Here is a 12948-nt window from a genome sequence, read left to right as displayed (position 1 = left end):
TGTTGTGATCATTTCAGCATGTGGAATATAATTTTTTCACTTGGATTAACTTTTAAAAGCTGTGTAAGTGCGGATTCACACCTAAAGGTCCGATTCCTGAATCAAACCAGTACAGGGATGATCAAACAGTCATGTGGTGGAAATATTGTTCATTTATAACAGTTGGAGGGTAAAAGGACAATGAACAGCCCAGTTTCTCCCAGGATAGTGTACATCATGGAGCGCCGTCAGGGTCTGTTTATGTTGGTGTTGATCTGTAGGGCATATTAGCAGACTTTAGAGGACTGCACATTTGAATGTTTCAGAAGACAGCAAGTATTAAAAACTTGAATAATGTAGGCATTTCTCTCTTTCTCACGAGTTTAGGTTTGATCCCTGCCGGTCCACATTTTGGTAACAAACCTGCTACTAGATCACCAGTCACCAAAACAAGAAGAAGAAACATTTTTTGACCAATGATCCAATGACCGATGACCAATGATGACAATAAACCACTTTTACAAAGGGCAAAAAACATTACCACACACCAACATCTGGCTTTAGTCTTCAATGGGAAAGGGTTCAATTGGCATTTATTTACAAGTCAAATCACTCTGCAGTAGTCAAGGGTAGTTATCGACACCAGCTCTGATCAGTATTGCTGGAAACATCATACTCAGATGGAGAGGCCAGTTTTCACTCCTTTTCAGCATCTGTAACTCATGCAACTCTTTTTCCCTTTTTTCATACACGTGCTGCTTGGCTTTGATTTACTTGGTGTGGCAGCCCAGCAATGCAGAGTCTGCATCTCCTTGAAGATGTGTATTTAACTGATTCACATTCATCTTGAGTCAACCACCTGTAAAATGGTGGATAAACATTTAATTTCCTCAAAATTCTTTGTTATTTTGTTATCTAAAAGCTTTTATTATGATGCAGCAAAATCAGGAAATGAAACTGTAAAATAAAGCACATACCTGGAAGTACAAACACAGGAGAGAAACAATATTTCAAACCACAGAGATTCAGTTAGAAGCTACGGAAGTACTGAGAAGTGAACACACAGACACTTTTCAAAGTGTCTTCCTCTTTGCTGTCCTGCACAGATATGAGTTTAGTCTTGGGCTTTCAGCGCATATCAGGAAAAAAAACAAACTTATCTACTGGCAATGGGAAAGGGGTTTAGCCATATTTAAAAATAAACGAACTCCACCAAACGAGTAAACACTCAAGGGTTCAGTTCAACCACACTAAACAAGGCTGGTGGCTGGTGAATAAGACATGTCCTTGATAATGATTTACCTCCATTCTAAGGCATTCTCTGCTCTACCTTTTCTCACACACACACACACGTACGTATGTATATATTTTTTACACATGTGCATTAAGGAAACAAGATGATGCTCCACCATGTACAGCTGTGGCTGAACCTGTTCTCTCCCCCTCTACCTTATGTGTGTGTGTTTGGGGTATGGAGGGCGTGGCGGTGGCAGGCTGGAGCTGTCCACACACAGAGACATACAGCAGTTGGCAAATAAAGATGAATTCTGTTGTGTTTGGCAGCGGTTCTCCGTTCATTATTTTCCACTTTGCCCAGCGCGCATCCCAGACCTCAGCAGCTGCTTGTCATGTAAAGACACTCTATCAGGCCCTGACAGCTCCTCCCATGCACACACATGCACACACACAGAACGCATGGCTCATACACACTCCACTTGCTCTCACACCCCCCACACTCACAGTCCTACATATGTGAGGAACATATGTAGTGATCTGTCTCACTACCACTCTGCTCAGCGCAACTCTTCACACTCTGCGTGGCTTTGTCATCCCCTCCAGTTCTCTCATCTGATGTCAAATCAGTCATCCCATTCTTCTGTCCTTCCCCTAATTTGCTTGAGTTCAGCCACATGTCTGCTGTCACACTTGACTTTTATTAGAAAAGCTTTGATTCCGGGACGCAGATCGTTTAGTGGATTTCCTCATAGCAAAGTGTGTCTCAGCAGCAACAGACAGACCTGACACTTGAAAGAGGCTTTATCTTATCTAGGTTGTGGTCAGTCTGTCTGTTGGCCAGTTTCCTGTTTTGGAGAGCACATTGACATCAAAAGGGTTTAGTTTACATCAGTGATGATGAACTGACTTAAAAGCAGAAGGCTCCCTGTGTTGTTATGAGGCCCATTGTCCTTTGTCAGCAGTCTGCACTGTGTTTCTTACTGTACACAGGATGTATTTGGGGACTACTCTACAAAGCATTGAAGTCAAGTCTCATAAAACATTGAAAGCAGGGGTAATATTTACTCAATTTATAGATTTGGTTTTGATTTATTCTGTGGGTCTGTATTACCCCTATCATATAATATAATATGATGCTGTTTGTGTTCCAGCCAACAAAAAAAAAAAATGCAAAAGCACAGCTGTCAGTTTCACTTTCTCGTCATGAAGGTGCTTAAGAAAGGCCACAGTGTGGGAAGTAGAACTGAATAAAAGTAGAAGAAGGGGAAACGGGTGTAAATAGGAAGCTGACAAGGGTCATCTTTGTTGTTTGTTCACTGAGTGCTGTCTGTTTGCGGGAGGTTACACTGCAGACACGCACACACATACACAGACAACCGGATATAGCTGCTTCCACTGTTGTCATGTGACCCTGTTTGTGGTCACATACGAGGAAGTTGCAGTGTCCTCCTGTCTAGAAAGAGCATGTACTGAGCGAAGGATGTGCATTGCAGATGTGGTGTTGCTTCATTTCTTGGTGCAGAATCTTTGTTACAGCCTTTGTATAAAATACAAAGACAAAAACATTTATGACATGTAAATATACTGGACATTTTGTGGTTGCATTGAATCATTAGTTTATTACAAAAATCAGTATTTTTAAAAAAGAAATGATAATTTTTCAGACATTACAACAACCGCTGGTGTCTTTCCTCATGAAATGAAGCCATGCTTTGAACCATTTCTTCCTCTCCATGATGACTCGTTCTTGTTGCAAGCTTCCAGCAGCACTGGGTTTGATGTCAGTGTCAGAAAAACATGCTGGTGTCAATAAAAATGAATCGATAAGCTCAGAGGCATACATCTCAGATGGATTTTTTATTTTCTTTTTCTTTTTACACCCACCGTTTTTTGTTTTGTTTTGTTTTTTGCAGTTTTTGAATCAGAAATAGTTTAATTGCCACGTAGGTTTTTAACATAATATTGGTACATAACAACAAACATAGTATTGATAGCAATTAATAGTGATTGACAATGGCATAAGAATAACAAATCCATCTATTTATGTCCAGACTGTAGTGAAAATGGAAGGAATTTTATAAAAGGTATTGAGTGCATTTTTTGGCAAAATGGAAGCTCAAAGTCAAAGCGTTCTGGTGCGAAGGCATGCATTATATGTAATATTGCTGTTGTGCAAATATTGGCCAGCAATGTGCAAAGTTCATAGTATTAATTTAAAGAATAAAGAAGAGAAAAAGATTATATATAAACCTCACACAATCAATTTAACTTTTTTAACATCCACCTGTGGAAAGTGTGATTTTTCATGCAGTTTTTATTAAAGTCATTGTTTCACTAATCTCAGAAAGAGTTTAGACCTTGAGTGTCACATTCCTCCATAAACCTGTTTACCTTTTCGATTTTCTTGTGTGGTCTTGCCTGAGTGACTGCGCAGACCTGTCACAATGTTCTTAATATCGCGGTTTCATAACTCAAGTAAGTGACAGCTGTTTTAAGTTTTAGTGACTGAGAATAGTGAGCTGGCATTGTCATCTTCCCGACATCCACGTGACCAAGACCACCTCAGTGTGGGAGAATGTCTCGCTGATACACGCCATGCCATGCGCTGCTGCGTCACATATGACCACCCATGCTACTGTGGGTGGGTGCTGTGCGTCAGTGGATCTAGCAGGAAAAGCCCAGAGCCTTCCAAAGTGGATGTTATTGTAATCTGTGACACACAAATACCTGTCACTACACACACAAATGTATTTACACACAAGCACACATGCATACACATAAACACCTGTCTCTGCCCATCAGAGAACCTGAATGTAGCAAAGGTCTTTTCTCACTCTGGAAGTCATTTGCTGAATTCCAGCTGCCAAACCAAAACTTGTACACTGAAAGTTTAGTCTCCACCGGTGAGACGAGCATGTATGGTGAGCCTCCGTCTGGTGTCAGTGGTGTCAGGTAGGGGGCTCATTATGCTGTCTCTGCATTGTGCACATACTGTCCTCACTGTGGGCTGGCATGAACTATAGCAGGGAGATATGGGTCAGCCAAAACCTGACCACAGAGCGAGGCACCAGCTGGGGCCCAGCTGAGGAAAACAAGGCTCGGTGCGGAGGCACCAAGAGCTCAGGAGACTTTCTGGCCACAGTGTGAAAGATTTAGTCAACTCATGTTTGTGTTGAACAGGCTTTTGGTTTAACTCCCAGCTGATACTTGTATGCCTTCATGTACTCTTAAAGGAATAGTTTGGATTGTTTGATGTGGGGTTGTATAAGACTCTTACCCATAGTCAATGACACAGTAGATGGTGGCTAGCACACCCCCAGTTTGGAGAAGCAGCAGGAATACTGTGTAGGAAGCTAAGGAATGAACTGCTGTGAACAGGGCCAGCAACAAAACAACACTTTTTTGCCATTAGAGAGCCTTTTCTGATGGAAAAAAAACACTTGCAAATATAAGCCAAATAGTGCCTTTTCCAAACCAACCGACCTCCATTGATGAAATCGGTAATTGTACCTCGCAGAATGTGGGAGTTGCTGGTCTATCACTGCCTCGATCTGTTAGTTTGTTTCTGTTATTGTTTGACAGGTTAGTTTGGACACAGTGACACAAACAAACTATTAGATCAAGACAGCGTTAGACCAGCAATTCCTGTGTTCGGGACGGTAAAATTCGCCTATGGAGTTTGGGTTGTTTGGTGAGAGTGATATTGGTCTTATATAAAGGGAAAAAGGCTGTGTGTTGGCAAAATGAAGCAGTGAAAATATTTTAAATATAGTGTACATTCCATTGATTTAGATTTTTTTCCTGTGGACCTTTTTTTAAGGCATAATATGCAACATTTTTTCAAAAAAAAGAAAGAAAGACTCTTATAAGTCATTTCAGTCATCATATATAACCCAGTAGAAGTGTGTGGTGGTGGCTGTTTCTGCTAAAATCCTACCATCTGCCTGTATTTTTTATATATAATTTTGCTGTGTTTGGGATCTGTTACTAACCCAAAACATCCATATTTGAGAATGAGACCATCTATCTGGCATGTTCATGAACAGCTTGGACAAATCCTACTGATTCTACCTTTAAGTAGCTAAAATACCTTTTGTAACTGCTTTCTACACCAGTACTCCTGCTACTCCAAATAATCCGAACGATCCCTTTAACTCTAAGCTGATATGTGCATCATGGCTTCATGTACTCTTAAATAGCACCTCTCTACTTAAATTTTATGCTGAAGTCAGGACGTCTGGTTCTGTTGAAGGCCTGTGATAAATAACTCTCTGCATGTGGATCCTCTGGAGACCAGTGTGCACGTGTGGGTGACTGATGTGGAAGTTGATTGGTGAGGCCTGTAGTTTAAAACAGACAAACGACTCATCATGGTAATTGTGTTACATTGAAACGGGCATGAGGGAAATCCAGCAAACGGATTCCTGCCGGTGTGTGTTTCAATTAGGATAGCACATATCTGACGGCTGACAAAGTCGAGCTAATTTCTAAATGAGCTATGTTTGGCGTGGAAACACTTACTCCGCAGAAAACCAGATGAAAAATCTCCTCCCGTGCCATGATGAAAAATGTAATAACATATTGGACATCTGCTGTGGATTGAGGACTAAAGTATATTGTGCTCCGGGGCAGATGTTTCCTCCAGTGTGGTGATTGGTGCCACCACCTTGCCAGTCAGGTGTTTGCTTTGGGTTTAATGGCTTGATGCTCAGCTGGAAGGTGATGTACAGACAACCTTTTTGACACAGCTTCATGCTGCTGTATGTGGTCGAGTTCAAGTAGAATGTTTCTTTTTAAGTGCCCTTTTCCTTTGGACTTTTTTTTTTGTCTCGACAGAGAAAAGACATATGGAAAATATCCTATTAGTCTGCTGCTCATGTCAAAAAAATACAGTAAAGCGGCGGGGGGTGGAGTTCATAGTTTTGAGGTGCCAAAAGTGACAAAGGATAGATGACCAGGAGAGAAATAAGGAGTGAAACCAAGTTATATCAATATGATTTATATGTGGAAAATAAACAAATAAGAGTTTCCTGATGCTTGCTTGTATCATGTTAACCATTACTTCACTAAAATTCAACTTAAATCCTTTTTTTTATCAGTTGCTTCTCCAATTAATGTTAATGATTGATTAAAAAATGTGGGGTGATGGGACATGAACTTTTTTAGACTTCTGAAGGGGGACCCGGTCAGAAAACGTTGGGAAACACTGGTTTAGTGTCACAGAGGAATAAAGAAACAAAAAAAATCCACATTTAAAGCTGAAATCAGAGAATTTTATTTTTTTTTCCTTAAAAATGTCCTCAAATAAGCATAACGCACCCGAATCTCATGCTTTACTTTGCTGCAAGACAGCTTTTTCCAATGGGAGACCACCATTATATAAGCTAAATATCGTTCTCTCTAACTCAACCAGGCTCCACTGGCAAAATTAATAATTTTACATTGCAAAACAGGGGAGTTGCTGGTCTACCACTGCTTTGATCTGTTAGTTTGTGTTGTGGTTGTGTGACTTTGGCGTTTTAAAATTATAGCTTGGATTCGACAAAGTCACTCAATAACACAAACTAACAGATTGATCTTGACCAGCAACTCCAGTGTTCTGTGAGGTAAAATTACTGTTTTTACTGGTTAAGTGACAGAGAGCGATTTTTGGCATACATAACAGCAATACGAACTATTCCTTTATAAATCTTATAAGGACGTACACTAAGCAGAGGAGACATTAATAGCTGCTGTTTGGTCTGTACTCTCTCAGACATGAACCGTTATCCGTTTCATCAGTTTGTGTGTGTGTCTGTGTGTGTGTGTGTGTTTGAAGGAGGCTAACAGAAGCTCATATTGACAGATCTCCTACCTCTCCCCTGCAGACACACGCGCACACACACACACACACACACACCCTGTCTCTCACACACACACCACACTTCTGTGTTGGAGGAAATGGGGCAATTAAGGACAGCTTGCTACAACTCTGCATGGGGTTAATATGCGGCTCCGTAATTAAAAATAAATTACACTTTTCCTGTATAAATATTCAAGTCCCTCTCCACTGTGTGCTGCTGCCTTGTTATGGTATGTAAGCTATTTTTTTCCCCCGTCTGCACAACATCTGGCGCAACATTTCCTGAAGCATCACCGGAATAAATTGAGTTTTGTCTGCCTACGAGAGATTCATTTGTGTGATGCAAGTGTGTCTAAGTGAATGGGATGGACATGCATGACTTGAGGTTATGGGTGTTGTCTAGAAAATGAGAATTGTGGAAAGTTTTATTTGAAAATTGAATTGAGTTTTGGCAAACATGATGTTGGGGTTACAAAATGATTGATAGGCAAGGCAGTTTTATTTACAAAGCATGGTTCATACACAGAGAAGTTAAAGCAACTCAAGACAAAGTTAAAACAACACAAGAGCAAGTAACATCCAACCAACAATAAAATTTAAAAAGAAGATAATGTGTAAAATTTGTATTGTAAGACTTGTATCACAAATGTATAATCCAAGTTGGAAAGAAATGAGTTTACCAGATCTCTGTAACCCACTCCCCATCTCTGCTAGATGGCTACAGGCCCGAGGCTACATTAGCTGCTACTAGCATAACTCACTCGAATCTCCAACCAAATTTGCAAACTTGCATTGTGGGTAATGTAGGTACAAGTTTTGACACAGAAGAAGAATGTGCATGGCCTGAAAAAGACGACGTCTGTGGTTCTGCTCCACAGATTTTGATACTTTTGTTTTAAAGTTTTCCACCTGGACTCCCAGCAGTATTATTCATTCAACCTTTATTTAAATCTAAAGGAATCACTTAAAACAGAATAAAAACACGACGACAACAGAACACATTTAAAAACAGTTACATTCAAGAGCGAGTAGTTTGTAATCATGGTTTTAAATTGACCTTGACTAGTGTGTTCAGTTGTAATGTTGTTGTAAACTGTTCCAAGGGTGCAACAGACAAACTAAAAGCAGTTTTACCAGATTTGGTGTTTGCATACAGGACTTGGATCATTGGCCAATCATTTGAACAAGTCAAATAATGACTATAGGACCATTTTAGTAAGGAAGTGATGCTGTCTATGATGGCAAGTTGCCATTAAGGGCTTTATAAATGAATAGAAAACAATTAGACAGATGTATCTGTTAGCTGATATTATTGGCCTGCTATTAGCTTAGCACAGCTATATCAGTCTAATCTATATCATATCAATGTATACAGTATGCAGTCTGGTATTTTTTGTTAGATTTATAGGCAGCATTTTGTGTATATCTGATGTCATTTTGGATTTTAGATATATATAGAAATAAAGAACATCAGCTGATACGTCTGTCAGAATTTTTTAACTCCATGAAATCGGCATCTGTCCCAAAACTCCAGTATCCGTCAGGCTCTAAAACTAATGCCTGACATGTCTTACTGTTACAGATTATAGGAGTGAAAAGCTAAATCTGTTGAGTATTCCTCTTTTCAACAGAACTTTTCTTCCCCTTCTGGTAGCATTTTAACTCACCAGTTCGAGGAAATGGTAGAAGGATAGAGAAGTTTTTGGACACTTTGAATTGTTCCCTGAGAGTCTACATTGCAGTGACTGCTGAAAAGGGGACAGGCGAGTTGGGGGGGAAAGGGTCCTGACTCCTACTAAAACCACCATTTGTCCTGCAGCTGACCTACACTAAAGGAAAGACGGTGACAAGATGGTCATTTTAGGGAGCACTAGTGAACAGCATAGTAATTAGATTGCAGGAAATGGGTTGCACCTTTGGGAATTTAAAACAGAAAGAGAAAGGACAACACTGTTTTGTCATTAATCATGAAACCACAATGTAAACAAAATGCTTGTGCATTGGTCAGCATTCTGGGAATGTGAAAGCACGTGAAGTTACTCAATTAAGGTTTGTCTGTGAGCAGGAAAAACCCTCTGAAGATCTCTATTACTTTGTCACGAGTTGTTTTTATTTGGTCTCCTATTACTCACCAGTCTTTTTAAAATCTCTTTCTCATATCAGGAGAATACATCAAGACCTGGAGGCCGAGGTATTTTCTCCTGAAGAGTGATGGTACATTCATTGGCTACAAAGAGCGGCCGCAAGATGTTGACCAGCTGGAAACCCCCTTAAATAACTTCTCTGTCGCACGTGAGTATCTGCCTCTAAGAAACCACTGCATTTTTTCCCCTCTGTTACTTGGCAGCTTGTTTTACCCTTCTTTTTGTTTGCTGCTTTCTTGTTTTTACTTGGATTGTTGTAACAGATATGTTCACATATTTTGTTTTGGTTTTACATGCATCCCACCTCTCGATCCACCCTGAAACGTAACTGTTAACTGGAAAAAACTTTTTACCTTTTGCCAAGAGGTAAACGTTTGAAAGTGAGTCATCTAATATTACAACCCCAATTCAAAGTTTGGACACTGGATGAAACATAAATAAAAACAGAATGCAATAGTTTGCAAATCTTTTTCCTGTGTTTAATTCAGTGCAGTACTAAGACAAGGTATTTAATGTTCAAAGCGATGAACTTGAGAAATCTCTCTACCTGAGGGGCCAAAACCAACACTGAATGAATGTGGCCTTTGATCCCTTTAGGAACACTGCATTAAAAACTGCATTAAAAACCTGCATAAATGATATGGCTATATGTGCCCAGGGACACTTTGGAAAACCGTTGTTGGTAAATACAATTTGGCGCTGCATCTACAAATGTTAAGACTCACTATAAAAAAGTTAAGACTCTACCATGCAAAGCAAAAGCCATGTATCAAGAACATCCAGAGATGCTGCAGACTGCTCTGGAAAAGTGTGCTGTGGTCTGACTTGTCTACATGTCAGACTGTTTTCAGAAATCATAGATGTTGTGTCCTCTGAGCTAAAGAGAAAAAAGACCATCCATATTGTTACCAGTGCAAAGTTCAAAAGACAGCATCTGTGATGGTATGGGGGGTTGTTACATCTGTGAGGCACCATTAATGCTGAAAGGTGCATGCAGATTTTTGATTAAAATATGCTGCCACCCAGACTACGTCTGTTTTCATAACACAATAAAGTTAATCAGTTTGATCATTAGATATCTTGTCTTTGTACTGTATTGAATTCAATATAGGTTAAACAGGTTTTGTGAATCATTCATAGCATTCTGCTTTTTATGTTTTACACAAAGTCCCAAATATTTTGGAATCAGAGTTGTTGTTGTTATGGTGTCTTGCTTCTCCGTCCACCATGAAAAAGAATTATTAACAGGAAAAAACTTTTTATGAAGTCATGTCCAAGTGCCTATGAGGTAAAAATGTGAACATGAGTCACCTCTATCATTGTATGTCATTTTAAATGATTATGAAGAGAAACGGTACCAAATTGGTCATAGTACCATCTCAACAGCATCACTGCAAGTTTCTTTCAATAGGGACACCGCTCCAAGGCAAAGCTCTGCCGCCGAACGTGCATGCGAGATGTCTGGCACCCGACATTAATACATTCGATGTCATTCTTCTTCTCTGTATGCGTCTTCCCCAAACTCTGTTTTTATACTGTGACAGAAAATAACAACAACAACAAAAAATGCCCGGAGCAGCTCAGCCCACTCCATCTTCACATCAGAGAAAGTTGCTGTGATAAGCTGTGCAGATGACTGAACACAGCAATTAGACAGCATACTGTTTGTTTAACAAAATGTTTCCTCTCCGACACTCTTGAGTTATCGTGGCTATTAGCCGCCTGATTTCAAGTATTTATCTGGGGCTCCGCTCTGAGGCTCCGTCTCCATCAGCGGTGGCTTTGCTTCTTGTCACCACTGCGACCCCAACCGCAGAGGACACATGGTGTGTTGCTGCTGACGGGGCTGCTGCAGCTGGATTACATATTCACCCTGATGGAGCCATGTTGGATCTCAGTGGTGGTCCACTCCCCTGTCCTCCATCTATCAGACAAGAGGCCATTTTGTGTCACGTTCTGACATATTTGCTGACATGTTTCATTTTGGGAACAGATGTTAATGTGAAGGAGGTGCAGATGGAAATCTCTGCTTTCTAAATTCAGTTATTAGACTGTTGTGAGTAATTGTTTTGCAAACTGCTTACAAGACAATTATTTGCTGCAAAAGTGTGAAAATGGAGGGAAATGGAGAGAAGTGATGTGATCATTTTAAATCCTTGAAAGAAGTAATAATTTGGACAAAACTTGCCAAAATGGCAAAAGAGAAGCTCAAACCAGAAAAGGTTTGGTATGTCATATCACTGTCAAGTTAAAGGATAATTTCTATATTTTTCAACTTGGACTATTTTCCCATGTTTTTGTGTGTAAGAGACTAATGACATTGAAACTGGTCCAATATTGAGGGTGAGTGCTGCAGTCACTACAACGTAATCTAATGTAATCAAAATATATCCTTTGCCACTGACAGGCTCAGACTGTTACATGTGTGTGACAACATTATGGAAATGATCACTACAGAGAGACATATACATTTTGTTTAACCAGAAACAGCTGTTTTATTGCTCTCCCCAGAGTCACCAGACTCCATTTACAGAAATGCTAATTTTATCATCATCCGCATCATCTTCATTCAGACTCAACGGAAACTAAATAAAATCTACCAAAAACAGCTTGGCTAGTGTTATTACTGCTCCAACAATCATCAGCACTGGTTTGGATGAAATTAACCCCTAATTCACTGATGTGAAAATGTCGGGAGAAGAGCGAGTGGGAGGTTGGACAGTAGAGAAGCAGCAGGGTGAAACGGCATGTACAGCCAGAATATCTTCACATGTAACATGGTGAATAAAGGGTCTGTTTAAACCAAAGAGTTAGTGTTTGTTGGAGCAGTGGGAAGATGAGGCAGGACGTTTTTGTTGAGTTTCAGTTTGTTTCTGTTGAGTTTGAATGACAATGTTGATTACGAATGAGCATTAAAATGAGCATTTCTGCAAAGGGAGTCTGGTGGCTTTGGCGAGAGCAATAAAACCGCTCTTTCTGGTCAAACAAAACGTGTCTTACTTTTTAAAACAAGGTCTATCTCTGAATGAATGAATGAATCAATTCTTAGATGTTTGTTTAATTGTTTATTAGTGTTGTTTTTATGTTACACTACACAGATTCCAAATTATTATTATTATCCAAACTTACATTACCATTTGTTAAGTTTTAAAGAGGCTGACAAGATCTGAGTTGTTTTCCTCCACCAAAGTGCACCTGTTCTTTTCCAAATTGGCCGACAGTGTCTGTTAGGGCGGCGATAAAGATAAATGGCTATAACTGTGGGTCTGTCTCTCCCCTCTGCCCCCCTACACATCGGCCCTTCTCGCCGTCTCCCTTTCCTTTCTCCCTGGCTGTGGTCAGAGTGCCAGCTGATGAAGACAGAACGGCCCAAGCCCAACACATTTATCATCCGCTGCCTGCAGTGGACCACTGTCATCGAGCGTACCTTCCACGTGGAGACCCCCGAGGAGAGGCAAGCAAGAAGCACACACCTCTCAGCTCGCAGAGCAGTAAAACACAAATCATTTACATGCAGAGAATGTGTCCTCATCGCTAGAAAGCAGTTTAAGGGCTCTGTTTTTCTAACATGTAGAAGCACACACAAACATACAAATTTAATCATTGTTATGCACTCGCACAAGCTCCAGTGGCTATTGGCAGAACTCACACTTGAAATTGCCTTCCTGTTGATAAGAAGACAATTACGTGATTGGGCTGCTGGGCTTGCATGATGGTAAATGGGCTGATGTAATCTTTCTTCTGCTT

The 12948-nt window shown here is 40.2% G+C and overlaps 1 protein-coding gene across 2 annotated transcripts in view; it reads left to right on the top strand.

The window, feature by feature from the left end:
• The window catches only part of akt1 (AKT serine/threonine kinase 1), a 48607-nt gene that overhangs the window by 18743 nt on the left and 16916 nt on the right, over positions 1-12948 (top strand). For both annotated transcript variants that reach the window (XM_084743301.1, XM_084743302.1), the window contains exons 3-4: positions 9221-9349; positions 12544-12655. In XM_084743301.1, coding sequence (XP_084599427.1) covers positions 9221-9349; positions 12544-12655 — 241 coding nt within the window. The remainder of the gene's footprint in view (positions 1-9220; positions 9350-12543; positions 12656-12948) is intronic.

Source organism: Lutjanus erythropterus, chromosome 18 (assembly GCF_056507025.1).
Source record: "Lutjanus erythropterus isolate fLutEry1 chromosome 18, fLutEry1.hap2, whole genome shotgun sequence".
Taxonomy (NCBI): domain Eukaryota; kingdom Metazoa; phylum Chordata; class Actinopteri; order Lutjaniformes; family Lutjanidae; genus Lutjanus; species Lutjanus erythropterus.
Note: the sequence above shows the minus strand (reverse complement) of the source record. Positions and strands in the feature narration are given on the sequence as shown.